Genomic DNA, 27,435 nt, shown 5'->3' with positions numbered 1-27,435 from the left:
CCCCAACCCTGTGACCCCCTCAAGCTCCTCTAACTGGTCCCACCTCCAGGCCTTTGTACCTGCTGTTCCTTCTGCCCAGAACACATGCCCTCACCTCTGCTACCTGTAACCCCTACACACATTTCAAGTCCCAGCTGGGATGTCCCTTTTCTAGGAAGCCCTCCCAAGCCCCCTTTGGAAACTCCCCTCGTATGTGGGAATCACTGTTTTACACGTAGTCTGTCTTCCCATCAACTGTACAACAGAGGATCAGACAGGGCACTGCCTGCCGGGGCCAAGCCGGGGAAAGGGGGTAACAGAACATCGGTACAGTAGGGTGGGCCACAGAGAGGGCTCTAGTTGTGTGGTCTTGGGCGAATGACCCCACACCTCTGAGCCTTGGTTTGTTCATCTGTAAAATGGGACCAACAGACTCTCTCTTAGAGGAGGAGGATGGACTTAAAGTGCTTGGTGTGATGTCTGGCACCCAGCAAGCACTCAATGGAAGCCCTTTTTTTCCCCCTCACCTTCCCAGCTGGACGCTAAGCCCCCAGAAGTCAAGGCACTTCTCCCAGCATCACCCCCAAAGCCCAGCCCAGTGTCCTGTTGATTCCCACATCAACACCAAGCCACTTGGCTGGATTGGGAACACATCCTAAAACATGTTTCTCACAACATGTTTACCTTCACAATTAAAACTGGCTTCAGCCAATTTTACAAACAAGCTGCCTTTCTCCAGCTCACTCATGTCTCCAGGCCTGGCGTGCCCAGGCTCATTAGGAAACCAGTATTTAAGACCTGTCTTGATCACTTGTAGGCTGGGTTGCTCCAAACAAGTTACTTAACCTCTCTGAACCTCAGTCCTCATCTGAAGGATGGGGTACAAACGCCTACCTGGCAGAGTCATCGGGAGGGTTTCTTGAGAGGTGGATAGAAAATTCCCAGCTTAGCATGGGGCTGAGCTCTACTCCCCTCCTGCTGACCTCCCCCGAGAGCTGGGGGCAGCAGAGCGGGAGGGAGCCTTCTGGGGGCTCAGCGTGGAGAGAGGGGCCCAGCCCCTGCCCGCTGCCCAGCCTTCACCCCCCAGCTGTGGCAGGGGTGCCCCCAGGGCCCCCTGCTCCCCTCCACCCACAGAGCCGCGTTCCCAGGCCGCCCCCACTCCTCCTCCTTTCCCTGCAGCTCTTGTCTGCCAGGAACGAACACACGAGAGCCGGTCCCTGGAGCCCAGGATAAATGTTGAGTCTGATTTTGATTTCCCTAAAGCAAAATACCTCTCTCCTGATTGAAGCTCAGCTCAAACATGGTGGGCACAGAAAGCAGGGGCTGCGGCCCACAGAGGCGCTGGCGGCAGCAGGAGGGATGGAGGGCACCCTGCGTGCGAGCTCTTCCCCCCTCCCCAGCCACTGTCCTGCGGGCCCTTTCCATCTCCAGGGACAAAGGCTGCGTGAGTGTCGGCTGTGCCTCCGCCATCCCCACTGCAGGAAAACCATTAGCAAAGGGGCCTCCGGTTTGATTCACACAAAAAGGGAACTGGGGGCTGTTTGGACCTGGCCGCCAGCATCCCCTTGTCACTGAATCCCACCCTCCCATCAGTCCTGACATCACATGCACCTTCCAGAAGTGCAGCCCCCCTCGGTCAGCTCCTCCCCAGGCCCTAGGCCTCTCCGTCTTTGCTCAGCCTCCAAATAGTGGGGTTCTCCAAGTCCCTGCCTCAGTGTTCTCCTCACGTGCTCTCTGGGGGGCGGCATGTGCACCCCTCCCTCCAGGCTTCTGGCTCCTCTGGACAGCCCAGGGACCCCTCATGCTCCAAGTGGCCCAAAGGGACCCCCATCCCAGACCGGAACTCCCCTCCTGGATCCCCATTCTGTGAGCACCCCTGTTCCTGCCCTACCGGCAGTGCCACCCATCCTGGCTCCCTGGAGAGCACGAGGGCACTGTCCAGGGCCGGCCTGGAGTCCCCCACCCCAGCCCAGGGCTGTGCCAGCCTCTTCTCAGCCTCCCACCTCCGTTCCTCCCTCCCATCTGGTCCCCACCCAGCAGCCGCCAGCAGCCCTAATTTGGTCATGTCCCTCCCCTCCTAGCAAAGCTTCTTCAGAGAAGGGAGAGAACGTGCTGGTGGGCCAGGATGCGGCCCCCTGCCCCACAGCAGCCTGACTCCCCCACTCCAGGGGCCGTGACCCCCGCATCCCCAAGGAGGGGCAGTTGTCTGTAGGAGAGATGGCAGAGCATGGTGGTCTTGTGGCACGTGGATTCCAGGGGTCTGCCGCCCCCGTCCTGCACGACCTGTCACTTCCCTGGTCTGGGCCTCTGTGTCCCTGTCCCTGAAGCGGGAGAGGACTCCTCCCGCCGCTCGCAGCAACGCTACCCGGCTGTGCCAGCGCGAAGGGCTGCACCGGGGAGGACAGGAAAGTGCCCTGAACGCCCGTGGGGTTTCCCACCCACAGGGGCCTGCCACACCGAGGGCTGGGTGAGAGGAGAGCTGCCCCCTCTAATCCCCCAGGAGCCACACGCTCCCCAGCCCCAAATCACTCCCCACCCCCAGCTGTAACAGACCCATGGGCCACAGCCCCTGAGGTCAGCCAGCACTCTCGGAGCAGCTTCCAGCAGCCTGAGGAAATGCACTGGTGCCCCTGGGAGGGGCAGGGGACTTCGGGCTGCCTGCCGTGGCCACGCTGCTTCCCCTCTCTGGAGGCTCCTGAGACTTCCAGGCTCCCACGAAGTGACCTGCGGGCAGCAAGTCAATGACGATGGAGACCCACAGGCCCCGAGCCCAGGGAGCAGCCCATGGGCACCATGAGGGGCGGTATGGAGACTGGGGGGTGGGCACCCGCCCTGGGCCAGATAACCTGGGCTGGGTCCCAGATGCACTAACGCGGCGGGTGACCTTGGACGGGGCTGGCAGGCTCACGTGTAAAAGAGTCCTCCGGCAGAGCCGCCGCAGATCAGATGTAATGTGGTAACACACACGGGAGCCCGAGTGCCACGGTCACCGTCGCTGTGATGACCATCCCACGCCTCTGCCGGGGAGGGAAGAGGGCGGACCCAGCGCCCTCCACCCCGCCCCATGCCTGTTTCCCATAAATGCCCAGCTGCAGGGGAGCTGGGCCCCAGGGCCGGCCTGAGTTTCATCAGAAAGGAGGCCTGGCCTCCTGCCCAGAATCCTGGACAGTCTGGGCTGCGCTGGGCGCTGCGGGAGTCCCTCGCCCTGACCCAGAAGAAGCGAGGTGCCCAGAGCCCCAAACCCTACAGCCCTCCCCTTGGGGTGGCAGTGGCCCAGCCTCCCTGGCTCACTATTTCCACCCTCGTTGGCTGAGCGCCGGCTGGTGGGGGCCCCGCCTGCCTCGCTCACCCTGCACCCTGCTGTGCAGGCTCGCCCGCCAGGACCCAGGACACCAGACTGCCATCCACGGGTAGATAAGGAGCGGACCTGTGAGCCACCACTACAGCTGCCAGCCCTGCACCCAGCCCTTCATACACGAGATTCCGGAGACCCTCACAAAGCGCCCAGGGTCCCGGGGTACAGAGGGAACCACGTCCACGAGCACCCAGCTGACCAGGCTCTGACCGCCTCCCGGGCCCTGCTCCTTACACCCTCACGGTGCCCCCATCCCCTGCACTAAGAGGGGCCAGGGCACTGGGGTGGCAGGAGGATGGCTGAGCAGTTCTGGGGCTATTTCATCTGCAGAAGAGCCCCCTGGGGGTCTGGGGGAAGCTTCAGGCCCATAAGGCCTGACTTCAGGAACCTGGAGTGGATGGTGGGTCCCTGACCACAGAGGGTGGGTTCGGGCTGGGACTGGGCCAGCTGAGCCCCCGGCTCCTGGGACCTGCTCTTTGCCACCCTGAGCTCAGGCCTGGTGGACCTGACCGTGGCCCAAAGAACCTGGGCTCTCTCCCACTGTTGGCCTTTGCAGAGAAGGGTCCACCCACCATGTGGTTGCTGTGTGTCCCTGGTCAATGCACTCCCCTCTCTGAGCCATGGTTTCCTCCTCCATCACAGGGCTGCCGTCAGAGCCAACAAGAGGAGGTTGAAAGCGTTGAGCCCAGCACGTGGCAAGTGCTCCACACGGAGACATGGGCTATCATGACGACAGTTACAGCATTAGAATTAAATGGCAGGGGTCTCACCGCCACTGGGGCAGCAGCGGGACAAGTGGCTGGTGGCGCCAGGCTGTGGGACCCGTGCTAAGTTAGGAAACTTTCCAGGACACGGAGAGGAGCCAAGCCCTCAAGGGAACACAGGTGTGAGAAGCTGCTCAGAGCCACTCAAATCCCAGTTCAAATCTCCTGTATCCCACTTGGCCCCTCAGGATCCTCCCTGAGGCCCAGACTACTCCACTGGCTGAGCTTTTGGGCTGCATCAGCCCTTCTGCTGAGAGGTGGGGGGTCCCCAACAGCCCACTTCACTGATGAAGAAACTGAGGCTTCACTGAGAGGCAAAGGCACTCATCCCAGGTCACATGGTCAGTGGCAGAGGAGTGGAGGTGGGAGCTCAGGTCCATCTGACTCTGGAGCCCAAACTCAAGAAGGCTTTAGCCTGGCGATGGTCATCCCCAAGAAGAGGGCCGCACACGAAGCACCCCTAAGCCATGGCAAGCCCTCGCCGAGCACCTGCTGCGGGCCAGGCACTGGGGTGCGTGAGACTTGGGGAGCAGCCGGCTCCTGCCCATCAAAGTGCCCCTTGGCGGTACCTCCACTGGAGAGCCAGGCCCCTGGGCTCCATCTTTCTCCTGGATGCTGTGACCCTTCTCACTTTCAGATTTACCAAATAGAGCTTGAATCTTTGTGATTCATTTCCCACTCCAAGCCTCAGTTTTCTCATCTGACAAATGGGGTAAGAATGTTCACTATGGGCCTTCCCTGGTGGCACAGTGGTTAAGAATCCACCTGCCAATGCAGGGGACACAAGTTCAAGCCCTGGTCTGGGAAGATCCCACATGCCATGGAACAACTAAGCCCGTGCGTCACAACTACTGAGCCTGGGCTCCAGAGCCCACGAGCCGCAACTACTGAGTCCGCGTGCTGCAACTACCGAAGCCCATGCGCCTAGAGCCCGTGCTCCGCAACAAGAGAAGCCACTGCAATGAGAAGCCCATGCACCGCAATGAAGAACAGCCCCCGCTCGCCACAACTAGAGAAAGCCCGCACGCAGCAATGAAGACCCAACGCAGCCAAAAATAAATTAAAAAAAAAAAAAAAATGTTCACTCTGACAAGCTCACAGGTAGGTGAAATCGCTTGGTCCCTGGAGCAGGGCCATGTGGTAGAAGAGTCCAAGGGCTCCCCAAAGGTGCCCTCCCCAGACCCCCTGAAGGGAGAAGGCCAGGGCCCCTGCCCCCGGGAGTGAGAGGCAGAGTCTAGGCAACCACCGAAACAAGGTGTAGTTCAAATCTTGTGTTTTAGCTCAAATATTTCTGCAGATTTTGCATTCTATTCCATCATTTATAGACGTTTGTTTTACTTTAAAGTTACAAAATGCATTGATTTTAATTAATATGTAAGTTAAATAATTTTAGCCGAAATGTTCTCAAGTAAAACCGCAGGAAGATGTCATTCGTCTTGTGGTTTCCAGGAATAGCAAGACGAAAGAGCTGCCATTTACTAGGCATGACTGTTTGCGTCCTAGACTAGGCACTTGGCACGCCTGAATCTCATTCAGTGCCCGAACCATGCTGTGAGGCAAGGATTTTGATTATCGCATTATACAGATCAGGAAACTGAGGCCCTTAGAGCTGAAGCCGCTTGCCCAAGGACCAAAGTCAGTCTGCAGTGGAGCTGGGACCAGAACCAGGGTCTGGGTGACTGCAGAGCTTGTGCAGAAGTGCAGTGTTTAAAACGTCACACAAAAACATTCTGAGAATAACCTTCTTTAACGTCCTGCCTGCTTCCTGAACTTCGTTGTCTGGTCCCACTGAATCTTTGGTTTCTCTGAATCCCCAACAAAGGGCCACCGGGGCTCCGAAGCAAAGGTCCTCAATATTTGCTGATCTATTAACAACTTGCTTTGACTAACTGGGGGTTCAAATTCCAGCTCTCCCATGTCCTGGCTGTGTGACCTTGGACAAGTCAGTTAACCTCTCTGAACCTCGTCAGGAAACTGAGGATGATAAAACCTACCATAGCTGTATACATAGAGAAAAGACTAGAAGGAACAGGTGAAAATGTTAACGACAGTGATGTCAGAGAAACAGTACAAGGAGTGGTTTTGTTCTCATCTTTGTGACGGCCTGGATTTTCCAATTCCGTCCTTCCCCCATCATTGGGGGCTCCATGGGCAGGATCTGGGTCTGCCTACATCACAGGCACAGAACAGCGTCTGGTACACAGTAGGCGCTCAGTGTGTACTCGTTCTTATAGAATGCACATGTTATGCTTGATTTAGGTGGGTAAGTTGGAAAGTAGACATGCCTACTTTAGTTTTCTAAAACTCAGTTATTCCTGGCTAATAAATGGACTTGCCCTGGTGGCTACACATGGGCTCCCTCTCTCACACACACTCACACACACACACACACACACACACACACACACACCCCAAGGTAAGACTCCAACTACTCCCCGGTTCAAGCCATCTCTACTGCCAGACTCTGAATCTTCCAGAAGAGTGGTGAGTCCTGAAGGAAGTGAGCCACACCTTCTGCTTCCTTTGAGACCTTGGGAAACGGTCAGCATGTGGGATTTTCTCAGGACTCCTGGTGGAGGACCTCTCAAACATTTCAGAGCTGAGCCGAGCCGAGCCGAGTGCTCAGGGATTCGGTTCAGCCCAATTTCACGAACATTTTCCAAGCACCTGCCAAGGTCAGAGGCTGTGGGAGGCCCTGAGGCACCTGGTCAACAGGAAAGGTCTTTTTCTGCATTGAGTCATTCTTTAGCCCCTGTGTGACCTGCAGAAACTGAGTTCACCTCTTTGAGCCTCAGTTTCCTCACCTGTAAAATGGGGATGGTGGTGGTGACAATACCTTCCTTCCAGGGTGGTTAGAAGGAACAAATGGGATTTTTCACCCCTTCATTCATCCAACAATTAATTTCTGAGCACTCAAATGGGCCAGGGAACACAGCAGTGACCCAGACCCCGACCCCTGTCCTCCGAGGCCCTGATGTAACAGTAGATGCGGACCTACAGCACACGACCACACAGCTGTCTAATTATCTGCCGTGATAAGAAGGGAAAGTGTAAAGCTGGAACCCGACCCAAGCAGGGGGTCAGGGCGTGCTCCCTGGGGACAGGGCGCTTAGGCTGACACATAAAGGACGATCAGACTTCAGCAGGCAAAGAGAAAGGGCTTTCCAGCAAGGGGGGTGGGGCACGATGTCCAAAACCCAGAGACGGTACAGAGAATGGTGAGGCCAGGGGACCACCAGAAGCCACATCTCTCTGGAACAAATCACTAGCCAGAGGAAGCGCCGTGTGGAGCTTCCTCTGGCTACGGGGACAGAGCACAGCAAAGGGCTCCAAGATATTAACAATTGCTACTATTATTAGCAAAGGTGTCACAGCACCCAAAGACGACGCAGGATGACCAGGGCCAATAACATGAGCACCTGGGAGGGGAGGGGGCTACAGGAAGCCATGGACAGTTGCCTTCCTCCTACCCACCCCGTCCTGGGGCATGTGGCATTTGCCTCCCCCCACCCATAGCCCCCACTTCCTTGCTTCATCCCCAGCCCTGGGAGGGGGTGGGACACGCTGGGCTGGCCTTCATCACAGCTCAGGCACGAGCCGATCAGCCACCGTCCTTAAGGTCACAACCACTAGAGCAAGGAAACCTCAGAATGGGGGTGGCGGAGGGGCACTCAGAGCCGGGGAAAGGGCACACAGTCCCCCACACGGGGAGAGACCCAGGGAACCCTGACAAGGACACAAACGAATAAGCAGGGGCTGTACCTGGAATGGGAACCAGGCAGTGAGGGGTCATCAGGACCCAGTCCCAGCCCACCGCCGGCATCCCTCCCTTCCCCTTCCCGCCCAGGATGCGGCAGATCCCCTCCTGAGAGTAACCAGCCAGCCAGGGCCTGCACCTGAGCCGAGATGGGGCGGAATGACTCCAGCGGGGGTCCCAGGGGGTTCCGGGGCACAAATCCCAGGGCACCTGGTCCGGGAGGGTGGAGCTCCAGGTGCCCCAGGGCGGCAGCACTGCGGGGGGCCGGCTCCAGCTCTGGCCATTTAAGAGCCCAGGGCAGAGGCCAGCCCGGACCCACCCTCTGTGGGCAGGCACAGAAGTGACTCTTTGCGGTCCCTGTCCTGGTCCTGGGCAGCAGGAGGAGCCCCCCCGGCACTGGGACTCCAAGAGAGGCACAGCCACACACCCATCAGCCTGGCCAGAGCCCACCAGAGGCTGGACCCTGACCCTGACCCAGAACGCCCACTGGTGCCTCCTTCGCCCAAGGAGGGCCCTGTCTCCCCTAGTGGGCCTTGTGACCTTGCCTGTTTCCCAAGACTAGCCCCATCAGTGTGCCCTCCGGGTGGGGCCCCCCCTGCTGGTCAGCTGGCCCCTCCGAGGGGCTACCCCGCTAGGCCTCTGGCTCACCGTGCATCCCCTCTACACTCCCGCCCCCGCTCCGGGTTTCCACGGCCTCAGAGTTGCAACCTTGAGGCCTCCAGACCCGGAACACACTGTTCCTTCTGTCTGAAACACTCTCAACATCTCGCATAAACCCTCCCCCGCCCCCAAAACCTCTCTGTGCCTTCTCAACTCCTACTTCTCCCTCAGGTAGGGCTGCCAAATTTAGCAAATAAAAACACAGGATGTCCAGTGAAATTCGAATTTCACATAAACAATGAATAACTGTTTAATATGTCTGGCAGCCCTACCCTTGGGTCTCCGCTGAAACACAGCCTCTTCCAAGAAGCCCTCCCAGGCGCACCACAGAACCGGTGGGCTCCCGTAGCGTTGTGCAACGCTCTGTCATTTCCTCACCAAGCTGTGAATGCCACGAGGGCCAGAAATCCATCCATCCAATGTGCCTCGTGTCCTGGCTCCCACGGGACCTGGCAGGAGACAGCTGTTCCACAAACAGTTTCTGCATCAGGCAGTGAGGGGTGGCAGAGCGGTCCGGGGATGCCCTCGGCCAGACTCGCCCACACGGGTACACAGGGCCTCCAGCTGTGAGAGAACGGGTCTCCTTCCCCAAGATGCGCCCAGAATGCTTCTCATGACTACTCACCCCCCTCCACGGAGCCAGAGCGGAGGAAACACGAATCAAGGTGAGAGCAGCTAGCAGGCTCTCTCCTGTATTTTGACGGCCACTGTTGGTTTTAATTAAGATCCCGTCCTGCTCAGGCCCAGCAAGGGCCTCATCATAGGCAGTCTGGAAACAGTAATCACCCAACGTGGCCGTGTAGGCTACCGAGCCACGGAGGGTGGCAGGGCGACGGGTGCCGGGGGGCAGGAGCCCTGCCAGCACAGGCTTTGAGCTCGTCTAGCTCCTTGCCTGCCCAGCACATACACCATATATTTTTGAACAGAAGGGAAGCGTTTGCTTTTTCCCCCACAGTGCCAAAAATAGCCCCATCTCCTGCCTTTGAACAGGAATCTTTTGGTTCCTACAAAGAGAAAGGAGCAGGAGGGGCCTGGGAGGAGGGGCCAAGCTGGCTGGCTGGACCCCTCCTCGGCTCCCCAGCCCCAGAAGGTGAGAGAGGCTGGGGTCTTTGCTAAGCCTCACCTGCTGAGGCCCAGCCTCCCAGAACCTGACTTCTGAGGACCGCCCCGCCCCCCGCAGATGTGTTAAGCCCCTCATCACCCAGGCCAGGAGGTAGGAGGAGGCCAGACAAATGGAAAGCAAAGACCCGAGATGGATGAGAAGAAACGTCGTTTAGGGACTTCCTTGGTGGCGTTAAGACTCCGCGCTTCCACTGCCAGGGACGCAGGTCCAATCCCTGGTCGGGGAACTAAGATCCCACATGCCACGTGGCCAAAAAAAAAAAAAAAAAGAAAGAAAGAAAAGAAATGTCGTTCATTCATTAGCTTGTTTGTTTATGGATTTGTTTTTTCCTTCATTCCAACAAATGTGCTCCAGGCTCTGTCCTAGGAGCAGGGATGCAGCAGTGAACCGTGAAACCAGACGCGCCCCAACCTCACGGCGCTCACAGCCGAACGGCAAGAAGGTGGGTTAAACAGGTCCTCACCACCAGGTCTGGGGCGGGCACTGGCTGGGCCCAGGGCACCTCCATGGAAGGGGACGTTGGGGCCTGATGCAAGCTGAGTGTGGGCGGGGGTGGGTCCTGCTCAGGGTCAGAGGAACGAGGCAAACAGAAGGTCAGATGGAAGGCGGTCTCAGCTGCCCCTCGCCCAGGTGAGGGCCCTCATTTCTCCCGCGGCAGGCCCGCAGGAGGCGTTTTCCCATTTTATGTATGAGGCCACCAGGACTCAGAGGAGGGATTTCAAGAGCCTAGCATGTGCCAGGCCCTTTTGCCAATATTTTCACACTCATTCCATCCACCATCCTGGGAGGCGGGGTTAGCACCATCTGCCCATTTTACAGATGAAGTGAGGAAGCTCAATAGGAAAGGGCTTGGCCAAGATCCCAGAGCTGATGAGAGGAGCTGGGCTCTGTACCCAGGCCCAGCCGGTCCCTGAGGAGGAATTCCTGACACTACCAGCAAGCCATCTCAGCTGCCGTCCCCCTCCCCCCAGTTCCCTAGAAGAGAAAGCAGGGGTTCAGGGTAGGAAGTGATCACAGGGCTGGGAAGTGGAGAACAGGGGATTTGAACATAGCTCTGTCTGCCTCCAAATCCAGGGTCCTTTCTGGTTCCCACAGCAGTTTCTTACTTCCAAAAAAAAAAAAAAAGAGGCCACTTCCTGTCCCCAAAAGGCCAGAGCAGTGGGGGAGCTGGTGGAGCCTGGAGAAAGAGAGAATGGCGCTCTGAGCCCACTTCCTAGCTGAAAACCCAAGCCTGAAATAAAAAATGCAGAGTGCTATTTCTGCCTTGGGTTAAACATTCCTCAAAGCCACATTCCTCCGCTCTCCTCCTTCTCCCCTGCCAGGGAATCCGGAGCACGGTGGTCTGGATGCCCCGCCAGCTTCCTGGGGCCCCCTCATGAGACCAGGAGTGCCAGGGCCAGCAGCTGCCCTGAACCCATCCTGGGCACCCCCAACCCAGGCTCCCGTGGTGGGGAGCACGGCCTCCTAGATGGCACCGTCAGGGTTCCCTGGGGCTGAGAAAAGGTGACATCCATATCACTGAGAGTGGGACAGATGGGGATACTGAGACCCTGAGAGGCGCAGCCACAGCAAATTGGGCTGGAACCAGGACCCCAGACTCTTAGCTCCCTGGCAGTTCCCCACCCCCATCAGATTGCAGGTCAGGGACACAGGTGGGCCCCGCCCCGGTCAGGGACACAGGTGGGCCCCGCCCCGGTCAGCAGAGAAGCAAAACAAAGCAACACGTGGACAAGCACTTTGGAAAGCCCAAGCCTTACCCAGAGGCATTCCCAGGCCTGCACCGTGCGCAGCTCCCGGCTGGGCACTGAACAGACGCCCAAATCCACCAGATGTGTCCCTACCCTCAGGGTGCCTGCAGTCCCCCAGGACACTGCTACCAGACCTCCAGCCCCCCAGGTCCTCTCTGTCACTGTGCCTTTGAGCCCCGCATGGCACCCGTGAGGACTCGGTCTCTCCCTTGTCCAACAGACACTTCCTGAGGCGCCCAGGCCACGCCAGGCACGGGCAGGGCAGGATGGCCGGGGCACTCTGGGCCTCCACGGCCTCATCCTCGGGCTTCGCCTTAGCACCCAAGGCCCCCCCCCGTGGATGGGGCAAAGGCTGAGAAAGCCTCAGAGGCCTGGGTGCGGCCCAGCCCACTGTACACTCCTAGTGATGCTACCGGGACTTGTCACGACCCTTCTCCTGTCACCTTACTGAAGGCCTCGACTCTGCCTCCATCCCAGAGGAAGCCAAGTGAGGCTGCCCCCAGTCCACTGCAGGAATCAGAACAGCAAGACCAGTAGAGCTGGGGATTCCCTGGCGGCCCAGTGGCTAGGACTCCGCACTTTCTCTGCCGAGGACTCGGGTTCAATCCCTGGTCGGGGAACTAAGATCCTGCGAGCTGCAACGGCGTGGCCAAAAAAAGAAAAAAAAAAAAAAAAAAGACCAGTAGGGCTGTGTGTTCCCAGCTGGAAGGATCCTACCACCCCACCATCCAACCTCACATCCAGCCCAGGAATCCAGGACGCCTGGCAGTGTCTGACACTCCAGCAGTTGCTTGAATGCCTCCAGTGATGGGACACTCACTACTCTTGGCAGCAGCTCTAAGGTTACAAGGTTCACAGAGGCCATGGGAGGTGGGCACGGGGTGGGAAGGGCATGGCTTTGGCAAGACAAAGGTCTAAGCCTGAGCCCCAGCTTGGCCACTGACTGGGTGGGAGGCCTTGGGCACATCCCTGAACCTGCCCAGGCCTCCTTTGCTTCATCTGTAAAATGGGCATAATAGTTCCTCCTCCCAGGGCTGTGGTGAGAACACAGGAGGGAAAATCTGTACTCAACACTCCTGGCACCGAGTGCCCACTTGGTAAACAAGAGGCACCATCACTGTCACTCCTCCCAATGACATTTCCCCACTGCTCGAGGGCAGAGGGGCTCCCAGAGACCATCGAGGCCAGGGCAGAAGGGGCGAGGTGTGGCAGCCACATCACCTGGCCCCAGGGCAGGCAGCTGAGCAATCAGCTTCTGATCCAGGGCCCGGCCTGTCTGTGCCTCCCACCTGAGTGCCCCTTGCACACCTACATTACAACCTGCTCAGACCTGCCCTCACACTCACCAACGTGCCGCTCATTCCTGACACATGCCACGACCCCGTCTCTCACACTCGGAGCGTGCCCACGTGAGCCAGGGCTGCACACCCACACTCACTCACGCTCACCCGCACACCTGCACCAAAGCTTCTCGGCGCCCCCCACCTGCACGGGGCCCCTCATCACAGCCCAGGGTCAACTTCCCCCGCACCACTCACCAGATGTGTGGCCCTGAGCCGGTGCTGGTCCCCTCTGAGCCTCAGTTTCCTCACCTGTAAAGTGGGGACCATGCACGGCTCCTGGGAGGAGTGGGTGACGAACACATCAACGCGGAGCTGGGCTGGCGTGCTTAATGCCAGACTCCGGCCAAGGCGACAGCCTCTGATCCTTACTCGTTGCTGGTTACGGGGTCTCCATCACCACTGATGAGCTACGGGGAGCACCCAAGCCGCCAAATTCAGTGTCTCTGCTGTTTCCAACCTTGCATGCAACAGCCCCATGTTATGAGGGTATTATGATCTCCAAGTCACAGATGAGAAAACTGAGGCATCAAGAGACGAAAGATTTGCCTGTGGCTGAGCCAGCCAGAGAGTCCAAGTCATCAGACACCGGAGCCCAAGCACGTTCCGTCCCTGGGGCCCAGGAGGAACCGCCCCACGGAAGTCTCACCATCTGGCAATCTGAATATTGTACAGAGCGGGAAAGCAAGGCCCAGGGGGGACTAGTGATTCTAAGGTCACCATCCAGGCTGCAGTGCTTCTGGGACAGAACCCCAAGCAGGTGTGTCTCCAGTCCTCCAGGCCCGCGTCCACGCAGGATCCTAAAACCCAGCACTCCGGAGCCGGCCCGCCCTCCCCAGCTCCCAGAACAATCCAGCTAGCAGCCAGGCCAAACACAGAAGCCGTCTGCATTTACCATTCACTCCCAATTCAGCCGAGGGCCCGTGACAGCTCACCCTGTTACCTCCCAGGGGGGTGGCCGTGAACGGTCCCCTGACTCTGACGGCCAAGCAGCCCCATTCCTGTGAGGACATTTACTGAGCACTTACTAGGTGTCAGTCCCTGTGTCTGCCAATGGCACACACCTGGCACCCAGAGCTCAGCAGGGTGAGGGGCTCCCCAGGGTCACATGGCCGGCAAGCTGGCCCTTGAGCCCTCACCACTCTGCTGTCCCACCCCCGGCCGGGAACCTGACCCCAATTTCACATTACCTGGAAACTTGGCGTGTTAATTTATGACGATCTCTGCCGTGGTAGATAGACCACTTGTGCAAAGTGTTTCATCTCATGATGACATCAAGGAAGAACCTCTTTTTAATTTATACTGTTTTTATTTTTCCTTACTTGAGAGCAAGAGAGATTTAGGACAAGATGAACCCTATCAGCTTCAATGAAGAAAGCCAGACATCCGCATCTCCACCCCAGCAGCCAACCCATCACGGTACCATGGGAGGCACCCGACAGGAGTCAACCTGCCCCGTGTATTTGCCACGTGACCCTGGGAGAGATACTTCACCTCTCTGGTACTCGACTGGTCCATTAGTAAAACGAGGACTTTGGACTACATGACCCCAAAGTCTCCTCTAGCTCAAAGATTCCAGGATTTTATTTCATACTAATCAAAGAAATGAATATTGAAACAGTGAGCTACTCTTTTCTTCCTCATCAAGTTGGCAATTATTAAGAAAAACAATAACACTCAGTGCTGGCAAGGACGCAGGGAAATAGGCACTCTCTCATCCACTTTTGCTGAAAATATAAATGGGAACGTACTTTGTGGAGAGCAATTGAACAATTTTTCAATCAAAAGCCTTTTAAGATGTTCCCAGCCTTTAATACCACAACTTCATTTGGGGAAATTTATCTTCAAGAAGAGACATGTGCAGGGGCTTCCCTGGTGGTGCAGTGGTTGAGAATCTGCCTGCCAATGCAGGGGACACGGGTTCGAGCCCTGGTCTGGGAGGATCCCACGTGCCGCGGAGCAACTGGGCCCATGAGCCACAACTGCTGAGCCTGAGTGTCTGGAGCCTGTGCTCCGCAACGGGAGAGGCCGCAATGGTGAGGGGCCCGCGCACCGTGATGAAGAGTGGCCCCCGCTTGCCACAACTAGAGAAAGCCCTCGCACAGAAACGAAGACCCAGCACAGCCAAAAATAAATAAATAAATAAATAAAAATTAAAAAAAAAAAAAGAAGAAGAGACGTGCAAAGATTTACTACAAAGATGTTCATGCCGAGATTTAGTACAAAGATGATTCTCAAGCACTGTTTATATCGGGGAGAAAAAAAAAACAACCTAAATGTCCAATGGCCAGGGATTAAATAAAATACATTGCATTCATATGATGCACCATAAAAAAATCATGGGCAAACATTCACAGTTGTCAGATTTTGAAAAGTTAAAAAGTATATAATCCCAAATTTACAAGGTAATGAAACTTATGTACCAAGTCCTATTGAGTCTTCCTCCTAAATATATGTAGGATCTGTCCTTGACGCCACCCCCAGTGATACCCCCAATTTATCACCATGATCACCCGGCCTTGATTCCAACCCCCTCCATACTTGGGACTACGTGCTAAAAGGATATCCAAACCCAAATCTAACGTCTCCACCACCTCCATCCACAGACGGCCCCCCCCGGCCCCGCCCATCTCGGAAAATGTCCAAAACCCTTCCTACGGCCTCTGGGGCCCTTGGTGAGGGATGGCGTGAGCCCAGTGTGCTGGCCGGCTGCATCTGCCCCAGAGGGGCTCAGGCCTGGCCTTGGGAGCAGAGGAGTCTGGGCCCAATCCCAAGGCCGCGGCCAGGAGGAAGGGCTCTCACCTGACACTGTGAGATGTGACATGCCAGAAGTCTCTAGGGTGGGGATGGGGGTGGATGGAGCTGAAGGGTGCAGAAAGAGCCAGAAGAGTTGTTTGGAGGAGGCCTGGGCTCTGGGCCCCGGGGGAGTCCCTGCCCCTCTCTGACCTCTGCTTCTCTCAACAAGGGGGGCTGTAAACCAGTGGGCCCGTCCTGCTCTGGAGGACAGAGGACTTGCCTCTGAGGATCAGCTGCCACCGGGAGAGGTTTAAAGGGTCCCCCCAGAACCAGGCACCATGCTAAACCCTTCAAGTGCGCTGATTCCTCCCACCTCTGGGGCCCCCATGATGCCTGTTTTCCAGAGGAGGAAAGTGAAGCTCCATGAGACGGGGCTTGCCCACGGAAAGGGCCAGAACCCCAGCGCAGCTGGTCCCCAGGGTCTACTTCCCTCCCTGAGACTCTGTGGCTAAACAGCGCCCCCTCCCCTTCTGGCTCACGCTCGGACCTCCAAGCCCTCTCCCCTTTAGATCCATAGAGTCACGTGGGCAGGTACTGCAGATGAGCAAACTGGTGCTCAGAGAGGGTAAGCAACTTGCCCAAGGTCACAGAGCCCGAGTGAGGACCCAGCCCATTCTCCAGGATACTGAGTTTACAACAGGCTTGATATTTCTTGCCCAACCCAGCTCTAACAGTCTAACCTCAGTTCCTCCTGCTGCTGCTCTGTTTAGCCTTCAGTGGAGTCGGGGAGCGGCCTCCTTGGTCTCACCCGCATGCACACAGGATGCAGAGGGATCGCAGAAGCCGCCTCCCTCCCTCAGGGCCTTCCCTCTCCTGGATGGCTTATCCCTTGTCCCGCTGTGGGGCCCTCCACACCCCAACTCACTCATTTATCTTAAGATGGGTGCCAGATACTGCCTCCCCCCAAGGCAATGTCTTGCCCTCCCTGGTCGAGCAGAGTTGGGTGGGGGAAGCACCAATCAGGGAGTATTCCTTATCCTATAGGAAGGGACCCTCATGGGCCCCTTCCCAAAGCCAGAGAGACTGGTGACATCCAGCATCTCCCAACCAGACTCCAGGGGGTCCCCTTCTCTGCTCTGGGCCGCAGACGCTTCAGCTGCTGGCTACCCTGACCACCCCTCAACCAGATGCTCCTCCCTCCACCATTCTGGCATCAGGGGAAAGGCCGAAGAGACCCAAGGTTGGCAAGCAAGGTCAAGGCAGAGCCTGCACTGACCAAGAGCAGCAGGGAGGAGGTGACCTCCTCTGAGTTTTGGAAGGAGGCTCCGTGGGGAGAGCCGTGAGCACCACGGGGAGAGAATAAGGGGGAGAGAGGGTGGAGGTTTCTGCCTCTTGGGGCTGGCTGGCTTGGCCCAGAAGTCTTTAAACGGATGCAGCTCAGACCACGACAAATGGCTTGAGCCCCACAAGCTCGGTTTTCCGGACGACCTGGCTAGTTTCCACCTGAGGGCAGGAATTACATCTCTCTCGTTCACATCTCCATCTCTGTGCCCAGGACAGAGTGAGCATTTAGTGAAGGGCAAGTCAGGGCAGCCTCAAAATTAACAAGTGGGATGGGGGTGGGGGAGAGACTGCAGCAGGTAAAACAAGAACCTGCTAAGATTCGGGCAAACCAAAAGTCCCATCTTTCCATGCCTCCTGAGTGCCAGGCACAAAGACCAGGGCCGTAGGAAGGTTCCTTCATGGGAAGATGAACTTTGCTCACAAGATATATTTACGACCAGTTCGGGATGAAGCCGAATTCTGTAGTCAAAACAACGTGTTAATAACGATCGCTAACACGCATCCTTGCATCCTTGACAAGTGTGTGTCACACATCAGGGACCTCTTACCATACGCCTTATACTCTGCTGTATGTGAATCATCTTGTTGCCTCCTTACATGCCCTTGGAGTCACGGACCATGAACACACCCATTTTGCAGATGAGGAAACTGAGGCTCAGTTAGGTGAAGGGCTGGCCTGTCCCACAGCCTGGGCACACAGGGATGACAATATCCTCACCAACAAACTGCACAAAAGTGGGCTAGACCTCACAGAAACCGGGCTGCTGGCCACACCGAGCACTGCTTGATGATTCCCGGCTGGGCGGGGCCTCCACCTCTTGCAAACCTCCTGCTGCCCCTGGATGTGAACTGTGCCAGGGAGGGTGAGGACTGGGTTACGGGGCGCTGATGACTTACAAAATCTTTTCTGCAGGGGAGGGAAAAAAATCTGCTCTGCAGTGTTAAGGCTGAATGACAGAGAGGTTTAGCTAGGCTGAATCCAGATATGCCTAGGGAGGGCCGCACGGTTGGAGCTCTGAGAACTCCTCCTGCTTCCTCACACACACAGATCACCAAGACAGTCTTCTCCAGAGAGCACGAGACTCACCACCAAGGATGGCGGCCAGCACTGACTTGGGCGTGAACATCTGGGGCTCCCCTCTGGGCCCCCCTCGGCGTTGTGGCTGGCTGTGGGATGCCGAGGTGGCCTAGGCCACCGGGGGATGATTACACATGCCAGGACTCCCAGAACCAGTTGTGGGTCTTCAACTGGGACTCCTCAGAACCAAGGTCTGCATGACAAACACTCGTTAAGGGTACAAATTCCTGGGCCCGGCCCAGACTCTAAGAATCGGAAATCTGGGAGGGCGACCAGACCCAGGCACCTTGGTGTTTAACGGACCCTCCAGGAGATTCTGACATTTGAGAGTCCTTCCTAAGCGCTCCTCTCTTGACCCCGTACAACACACAGAACCCCTTGAACAAAGAGCTGACGGCTTCACGCCCCGGCCAAAGGAGGCCCATCTGGGGCCTTAGAACAGGCTCAAGGCTTTTCCTGCTGTTCCTGCCGGGAGAATTTCATTCAACAGATACCTGTGGCCCTACTAAGTGCCAACGCAACCCAGCAGGGAAGGGCCTGCCCTGAGGGAGCCGACATCAGCAAGGGAGACAGAAAGGAGTCCCATGAGCCCACCACGACCTCCATCAGCCCAAACCCAATAAGAGCCCTAGAGGAAAAGTACCCGGCTCACTCTCTCCCTCATCGAAACTGTTCCAGGTCTCCAAAGGCCTTTTAAAATAGCCCGGCCCAGCCCAGCACCATGGGCCTGATTCCTAACAAGGCCTTGTTGACTCATCTTCTCCCAAAGTTGACAGATCTGCCCAGAGAGAGGGCGATGGACAAAATGACCGCCCCAGGTGCCTTCCCAACCCAGAGGCCACCATCATGGGCTTAGAAATCGGAAAGGGACACACAGAAGAAAAGCCCCTCCGGATTTCTCAGCGTGAGCTCTGAGGTCTCTCAAGGGGCTTAACTTGGGGGCCAGAAAGGCCTGAGTTCGAGTCCTGGCGCCGCCTGCTGACGGGCCCTGGGAACCTGGGTCCCGGAATTACTGTGAGGATTGAACGCGTTAGGGAGGCAAGGAGCTTGGTGCGTGATGTGCTCCAGAAGCAGGAAACCTGGTTTCACTCAGCTCGCAGGTGATGGAGATACCCCGGTGCAGCCCAAGCTCACCCCTCCTTTGAAACCCACTGGACCCTCTGCCTCCCCAAGCCCAGGGGCCCGGGAAGCCCCGTGTGCAGCCTGCCTGCTGACAGCGACGGGCCGCAGCTGGACAGAGCCTGAAGGAAGGCCCAGCAAATCTCACAAAACAGCAGCCAAACTGGGAAGGGCCACCTACCCACCTTGGAAAGAAGGTAAGAGCAGCAAGGACGGAGTCCCTGGTCCTCAGGGCCTCAGCCCTTCAAGGAGCAGCTACCGGGATGTGAGTGCCTTGCTGCAGAATTCCACTGGAGAGGGGCCAGTACCTCCCAGTGGGCTAGCACCCACTCAGGAAAGACCCCTTCAATCCCAGCACATGGGGGCGAGGGGCATGGAGCTGAAGTGTGGGCTTGGACAGACCTGCAAACGTGCCCAGAAGACCAATGGAGTGGGGGGAGGGGCGAGCAGAGGTTGTGCAATGCACCATCACAAGCTGCCTCCCAAGCCTCCATCAACGCGTGGAGGTGGCGGTCAATCTGCCTCCGTCCAGGGAGGGCACAGAGCGGCTAGACCCACGCAGCCGCCCAGGTACGGGCTCAGAATCCCAACCCAAGCCCAGAGCCCCTGCCCCGTTCCAAGTCAGATCCCCAGGCAGAAGCCCTTCCAGACCACTCAGCAGTCCTCCTCCGATCCCCCAAAAGAAAGACCCTAAAAGAAAGACCGTGTGGTCAGGACCCAGTGCCATTAACCCTTGGCATGCTGGGACATCTCCAAGAGGCTTGCAGGGAAGGGAGAAGTCTGGTACAGAGAAACTGGAGAGGTGAGGTGACCGGAGAGTTGCGAAGTTGGGCACGTGGAGAGAGACACACTGGGACAAATCTAGAGAAATCTGAAATTGACAGACCCTCCTCTCAGGGGTGCCCCAGACGGTTAAAAGATGAGATGGACCAGATCACCCAGGGCTGTAGAAACCCATTTGCCAGCTTGGCAGATACAGATAGAAGCTGGGAGGGTGCAATCAGGGCCAGAGGAGAATTCAGCCTATAAACCCTGCAGCCAAGAGGGCGCCCAGGACCCTTCACCGCTGCCGCTGCCATGAGCTCTCTGACAAGTCTCGCCACCCCACCACACATGATCAGGGCCAGCGAGGGGGCGACAGGCCAACCTCGCAGCAGCAGCGGCGGCGGCGGCGGCGGCGGCGGCGGCGGCGGCGGCGGCAGCGGCAGTGGCGGCGGCATCGTGATGCATGAATCACCCGCCCCGCTGCGCTCGTGCCAGTCGGCTCCGCGCAGCCGGAGCCACCTCGCAAGCAGGCGCCCCATCTCCGCCCCTCGCCCTTGCACACTCCTGCCCTTTTGGACAGCTCTGCAGGGAGGGGGGCCGGGGGGGGCGCTGGGGGCTTCCCTCCGGGCCCGGGGGTGGCCCCGCGCACGCGGACAGGCGGCACATGTCCCGGGTGCGCGTGGTTGGGGGGGTGTCCTAGAACAATAGGGCCAGGTGTAGGGCTGGGGGCGCGGCCGGGAGCTTCCGAGGGGCCCGGGGCGGGTGCAGGGCAGCGGATGGCCGAGGCAGGCTGGCGGCGTCGTGGGGAGCGGAGAGCGGGCCCCGAGCGGACGCGGGGCGGGGGGTGGGGTGGGGGTGGTGACCGCGCGTGGGGGGAGGGGCGCGAGGGGGCGGAGGCAGCGCCCGGGAGCGCTGGGCGGGGGTCCCGGCGCGCGCACTCACAGTAGGTTTTCCTGGTCAGCTCCTCCACAACTTCAGGCTTCAACTTGCTGTTGGATTTCCCCATCCTCGGCGGCCGCGGCCCCCGCGCCCCGGGCCGGACCCCGTCGGGGCGCCCAGCGGCAGTGGCTGGGCCGGGGCGGGGTGCGCGGGGGGCCGGCGGGCCGGGGCCGCGCCTTTGTTTGCAGCTCGCGGCGAGGGGCCCGGGGCGCGGGGCAGCCGCTGGGCAGGCCCGGGCCGTCCGGCCGCCGCCCTCTCCGGGCGCCGCGGCGCGGAGCTGCGCTGGGCTGGGCGCCGACGCGGCCGCGGTGTCGCCGCGGTCGTCCCTGGTTACTGAGCTCCGCGGCACATGCTCGCTGCTGCGCTCCCTCTCGCCGCCGCCCCTGCGCTCCCCGCCTCCCGCCTCCCGCCCGCACCGGCGCGCCAGGGGTGGACCCGGAGCCGCCACTCAGCGCCCGGCGCCACCTCCCGCCCCGCACCCGCCCGGCCGGGCCTGCGCCCGCGGAACGGCGACCCCGCGAGCGCCAAGCCAAGCTCGCAGAGGGGCGCCCCCGGCCTCATCGGTCCCCGGGTGGGAGGGCGAGGTCACCCCCTCCACCTCCCTCGCGGCGACCCGCGGCGCTCCGGCCCCCCCCACCCTAGGGCGGAGCCGGGCGGGGGAGGGCCCGGAAGATCTGACGTGAATGAGGCTGAGGCTCGGCTTGGCGAAATTCATTCATTCGACACGGATTTCTTGGGCGCTGGGGAAGCCAGGGAGCAGGCCAGGCGCGGTCCCAGCCCTGATGGGGCGGGGGCGGGAGGGGAGGACACGGCTCTGCAGGATGTCACATGTGGTGGCGGGGGGGGAGGCGTGGGGGGGGGGAAGGGGGTGCACCTACCGCGGCCTGGGGAAGGTGACCTCCAAGCCCGGGGGGAGGGAGGGAGGGTGGTTGGGAACGTGTTCAAGGCCCAGAAAACCTGGAGGAGGGAAGGAGGCCTGAACCCCAGGGAGGGCTCCTCTCCGTGCACGGGACTCCACGCACAGCCCGGGGTATGATGTGAGGCCAGAGAGAAGGGCAAGGACCAGCGGGGACAGGCCTGCGCTCGCCCCAAGGAGCTGGGCCTCTGCGATTTAAGCAAGGAGGTAACAGGGCCAGATCTGCTTTCTCTGCTTCTCTGGCCTCAGTGTGGAGGGGCGCTCTGGGCAGGAGCCGTGGCCCAGACCAGTGGCCAGGGCTCCACCTGGATGGACAGAGGCAAGGGATGGGGGGTGGGGTAAGTGTACGGTGAGGGAGAGAGTCTACGTGGGCTTCCAGGGCCACCCCATCTCCAATGTGAACATGTTGGGACCTCTTCTGTCCCCCTCTGAGCTTTATCGTTTTTCTCTTTAGCAACTATCACAGATTTCTTTTTTTTTAATTTAATTTTATTTATTTTTTTATACAGCAGGTTCTTATTAGTCATCCATTTTATACACATCAGTGTATACATGTCAATCCCAATCGCCCAATTCATCCCACCACCATCCCTACCCCCCGCGGCTTTCCCCTCTTGGTGTCCATACGTTTGTTCTCTACATCAGTCTCAACTTCTGCCCTGCAAACCGGTTCATCTGTACCATTTTTCTAGGTTCCACATACATGCGTTAATATACGATATTTGTTTTTCTCTTTCTGACTTACTTCACTCTGTATGACAGTCTCTAGATCCATCCACGTCTCAACAAATGACCCAATTTCGTTCCTTTTTATGGCTGAGTAATATTCCATTGTATATATGTACCACATCTTCTTTATCCATTCGTCTGTCGATGGGCATTTAGGTTGCTTCCATGACCTGGCTATCGTAAGTAGTGCTGCAATGAACATTGGGGTGCATGTGTCTTTTTGAATTATGGTTTTCACCCACTTCAGACCTAGGGACACATACAGACTGAAAGTGAGGGGATGGAAAAAGGTATTCCATGCAAATGGAAATCAAAAGAAAGCTGAGTAGCAATACTCATATCAGATAAAATAGACTTTAAAATAAAGAATGTTACAAGAGACAAGGAAGGACACTACATAATGATCAAGGGATCAATCCAAGAAGAAGATATAACAATTATAAATATATATGCACCCAACATAGGAGCACCTCAATACATAAGGCAACTGCTAACAGCTATAAAAGAGGAAATCGACAGTAACACAATAATAGTGGGGGACTTTAACACCTCACTTACACCAATGGACAGATCATCCAAACAGAAAATTAATAAGGAAACACGAGTTTTCAATGATACAACAGACCAGATAGATTTAATTGATATTTATAGGACATTCCATCCAAAAACAGCAGATTACACTTTATTCTCAAGTGCGCACGGAACATTCTCCAGGATAGATCACATCTTGGGTCACAAATCAAGCCTCAGTAAGTTTAAGAAAATTGGAATCATATCAAGCATCTTTTCTGACCACAATGCTATGAGATTAGAAATGAATTACAGGGAAAAAAATGTAAAAAACACAAACACATGGAGGCTAAACAATACGTTACTAAATAACCAAGAGATCACTGAAGAAATCAAAGAGGAAATCAAAAAATACCTAGAGACAAATGACAATGAAAACACTACGATCCAAAACCTATGGGATGCAGCAAAAGCAGTTCTAAGAGGGAAGTTTATAGCTATACAAGCCTACCTCAAGAAACAAGAAAAATCTCAAATAAACAATCTAACCTTACACCTAAAGGAACTAGAGAAAGAAGAACAAACAATATCACAGATTTCATTAGCAGATTTTTTCGTTGTGTTTTGCTGTCTCCTCAGCTAGAGCATGAGCCCCCCGAGGGCAGGGATTCTTTCTTATTTGTAGTTGTATCTCCAGCACCTAGAAGGCACCTGACTTGCAGTGGCCACTCAGCAAACCTCTGTGAATGAGTGAAGGGCTGAGGGAGGAAGGACACTGGTGCTGGGGGCCTGGGGGTGGACAGAGCATGGCAGGAAGAGGCTGCCCTCCTCAGGGCCGCAGGGATGAGGTGGTGGGCAGGGTCTCTTTTTGTCCCCACTTTGGCACAGTGTTCAGACCTCAGGGGATCCGGGAAGCCCGGAGGAACGGGGGAGACAGAAACCCTGCTTCTCAACCCCCAAATGCCTTCTCCTCCCTCCAGACGCGCCCCATTCCAGCGTTTCCCCTGAAGGCCTTGCCTGGGTCGAGGTCCCGGCCCCAGGAAGCCTTCAGAGAGGGCTACACTTGCTGGCCTGCTAGAGCTCATTCTGTCAAGGAAGTGAGGAGGGTACGGACCCCAAGAGCTGGACCCACAGTTGGAGGGACCTGGTTTAAACTTGGGAACAGGATGTCCCAACCATGAGGACTGGCTAGGAATGGAAAGTAGGGAGGGACCCACGGTGAGGGGTTTAGAGCTGGCCAGCCCAGCCTGAGCGTCCTGCCTGGGAGGAGGGGGAGCCAGCAAGGGGACCAAGGCCTAGTTGGGACGACAGCGACAGCGGTAGCAATTAAAGCCCCAAATCCAGGTGCTCCTCCTGTATTTCTTGCCCACTGTCTACATGTCAGGCACTGTGCTGAGCGCTGGGGACACCACCGTGACCAACGTGGTCCATTTCCTCAGGGGGCTCAGGGACCTCCCCCTCCCCTGTCTGCCCCACATTGGTCCCCAAATCACACTGGTGACAAACTCCACGAAAGGATGCGAACCATACACAGAAACTCCTGTGGGGGCGGGGAGCTTCCTGCGGGCTTCACAGATTCACTCCGTCATTCAGCAAATAGTTACTGAGCACCTACTATGTGCCGGGCCCGCAGGATAGAGACGAAACTCCTGCTGTTGTGGAGTGTACAGTTAATGAGGGCAGAGTGATATAAACATAAACAAAATTCATGAGTAAAATATATAATGTCAGAGGTGAAATATAACAATAAGGCAGGGAAGGCGGATGGCAGGTGCTGGGGTGGGAGCTGTGAGATGTTTACTGGCAGGGAGCCCTCACTGAAGAGGTGCTTTCTGAACAAGGACCTGAAGGAGGGGGATGCCCTGCAGTGGAGCCTGGTGGCCTGTGTGTGGCCTGGCAGGGGCGCAGCAAGGTGGGGCTTAGAGAGTGAGGCAGAGATGGGAGATGCGGTCAGACTCGGATCTGTTGGTACTCAGCCGGGTCCCTGGGCTGCTGCACACTGACTCCAGGCAGGTGGGGGGGAAACAGGGACCCTTGGGAGGTCACAGCATCATCAGCTGGGGCGGGGGTGGCCGGGTCCAGCGTGGCAGTGAGGACATAGAGAGAACTGGTTAGGCTCGGTTATATTTTGAAGGCAGAGACGGCAGGATACCTGAATGGATTGGGTAGGGGTGTGAGACAAAGAAAGAAGGGAATCAAGGCCAAGGATTTTGACCTGAGCCACTGGGAGAATGGTTTCCATTTGCTACCGTGGGGAGTGGCCAGGTTTGCAGGCGGAAAGAGCAGGAGTCCAGTTGTGGACGTGTGAGGTATGGGAGGCTTATTAGACATCCAAGTGGAGATGCCGGAGAGGCAGGTGATACAGGCGCCTGGAGTTCAGGGACAGGTCCAGGCTGTAGGGATCAGCTGGGGAGTCATCCTGGCAAAGATGGAATTTAAAGCCCTGCGACAGGATAAGGTCACTAAGGGACCATATAGATATACAGGAGCTGGTCGGGCAAGGCTGGGCAGAGTGTTCCGGGCCCCCATGACGTGGGGAGAGCATGTGGGAAGGTGCTGGGCCTTGGGGCCAGCCTTACCCTCTTTCCTGACCTGGATTTCAGCCCAAAGGGTCCCTGCCAACATCCAAATACCTTATCCCGAGCCACCCCGGACTAAGCGCTCAGATCCACTCTCTGATGCCCGGGTTGTTCTGAGAGCACTGGTTCTGGGTCTTTCTGCCACAAGAGTTTGGTGTTTAAGGTGAAGAAAAACGTGCAGCCAGGCTTCAAGCCAGGGTTTCACGACCAGATTCCCACTTTCAGAGGCCCCTTCTGGCTGCTGTGGATTGGAGGGGACAGAGTGGAAGCCCAGAGGCCGGTGAAAAGCCAGGGAGTTTGAGTGGCAACTGATTAGATGGGGGTTGGGGGGATGAGAGAGAGGAAGGGACGTAAAGGATCCCTGGTGGAGGGGGTAGAGGGGAAGGGGAGAGCCCGGCAAGGAGCAGGTCATAAACCAGTGCGCACAGAATAATCGAATTAGCTCCATATACCTATGTAGAAAGCAGTCTGAAGGGTATACCTCCAGGGTGTTACAGCAGTTGCTACCAGGATATGTAGGATTATGTCATTTTATTTTCTTCTCTCATCTGTGTTTTTCCTTGTGTTTTAAAAAATTGGGATGGGACTTCCTTGGCGGTCCTATGGTTAGGACTCAGTGCTTTCACTGCCGTGGCCCTGGGTTCAATCCCTGGTCGGAGAACTAAGATCCAGCAAGCCGCTCAGTGGAAAAAAAAAAAAAAAATTGGGATGTAATTCACATAACATAAATTTACCACTTTAAAGTATATAATTCAGTAGTTTTAGTATATTCACTAGGTTCTGCAGCCATTATCACTACCTAATTTCCAGAATCTCCTCTGTGTCTTATATAGACTGTTTTCTACAACTAAATGCATTGCTTTTGAGTAAGAAAAATGTTTGATAAATCATTTTGCTCAGCTGCCAGTAGCCCCAGGAATACACCTTCCTGAGTCAGCTGCTAGAGCTTGTGGATGACCTGGACACCCAGCCCCTTTCCAGACGTGGTGAATCTGAAGGAGGTGGCATCATGGCCTGGGAATCTGCATTTTAACACAGCATCTGGTCCCCCTCTCTCGCCATTCAGCTGAGAGTCCCATCCCTTGTGTTATAAGCTCACCTGGGAGAGTGACCCCAGATGCTTGCTTGGTAGTTCTTCCAGAAAGCTCGTGGGAGGTGGGGGGAGAAATGACACACATGTGGTGGGCAGAGTCTGGATTAAAGATTCCCCCAGGTCACTGCATCCTGGGTGTCGGTTACCTCTTCTGCCTGATCAACAGCTCCATCCTGATCTCTTCCAAGTCTCAGCCCACGTATCCAGTGCCTTATGGGGTGTGTCCATTTGGACGTCCCACTAGCATCTCAGACTCATCACGACAGAAACATAACTTATCACCTCCCTCCCAAAAAGAATCTTCTCCCCTTGGGCAAATGGCACCCCCCCATACTCAGTGGCTCCAGCCAGAAATCTGAATCATCTTAGGCTCCTCCCTCTCCCCAGGAATCCCCCTCTCTAGATCCATCAACCTGGTCCACTGGATTTCACTGCCTAAATAGGCCTCAAGGCGTAACGCTTTTCTCCACTCCTCCCCACTCCACAACAGGTCTAATCCAGCCACTGCCCTTTCTCAAAGCCACCGTCTCCTGCCTCATCTCTTGGTCCCCCTAACAAGTTGTTACCCCGCTGGGGCTGCCCTCCCACCCCCTCCCACATTGCAGTGACCGCCTAGACCTTCAAGCTCCAACACGGAAACCCCTCCCACACCTGCAGCCACTGAGCACCTGAGACGTGGCCGATCCGATGGAGACGTGCTCTCTGCACAAAGTACACACTGGATTTCGAAGGGTCATACAAAATAAAAAGAATGAAAACTATCTCATTAATATATTTGATTACACATTGAACCGATAATATTTTGGCTATAATGGGTGAAATATACTATTAAAATTAATTCCATCTGTTTCTTTTAGTTTTTTTTAAATGAACCTACTAGAAAATATAAACTTCCACCTGT

General features: G+C 56.7%; 2 protein-coding genes across 4 annotated transcripts in view; both read right to left on the bottom strand.

Annotated features, from left to right (window-relative positions):
- Positions 1 to 20,829, bottom strand: part of NCS1 (neuronal calcium sensor 1) — a 41,316-nt gene extending 20,487 nt beyond the window's left edge. The window contains exon 1 of the mRNA XM_082400844.1: positions 20,711 to 20,829. Within this exon, the coding sequence (XP_082256970.1) occupies positions 20,711 to 20,774 (64 nt within the window). The 5' untranslated portion in view covers positions 20,775 to 20,829. The remainder of the gene's footprint in view (positions 1 to 20,710) is intronic.
- A 1,307-nt stretch (positions 20,830 to 22,136) lies between these two features.
- The window catches only part of GPR107 (G protein-coupled receptor 107), a 101,546-nt gene continuing 96,247 nt past the window's right edge, over positions 22,137 to 27,435 (bottom strand). For 2 of the 3 annotated variants that reach the window (XM_082400757.1, XM_082400758.1), the window contains one exon: positions 22,137 to 22,601. In XM_082400757.1, coding sequence (XP_082256883.1) covers positions 22,312 to 22,601 — 290 coding nt within the window. In that variant the 3' untranslated portion in view covers positions 22,137 to 22,311. Of the gene's footprint in view, positions 22,602 to 24,331; positions 25,015 to 27,435 lie in introns of those variants that run through there. The other variant, XM_082400760.1, reaches the window with a different exon arrangement.

This window comes from Balaenoptera borealis (genome assembly GCF_965194805.1).
Source record: "Balaenoptera borealis genome assembly, chromosome: 8".
NCBI lineage: Eukaryota > Metazoa > Chordata > Mammalia > Artiodactyla > Balaenopteridae > Balaenoptera > Balaenoptera borealis.
Note: the sequence above shows the minus strand (reverse complement) of the source record. Positions and strands in the feature narration are given on the sequence as shown.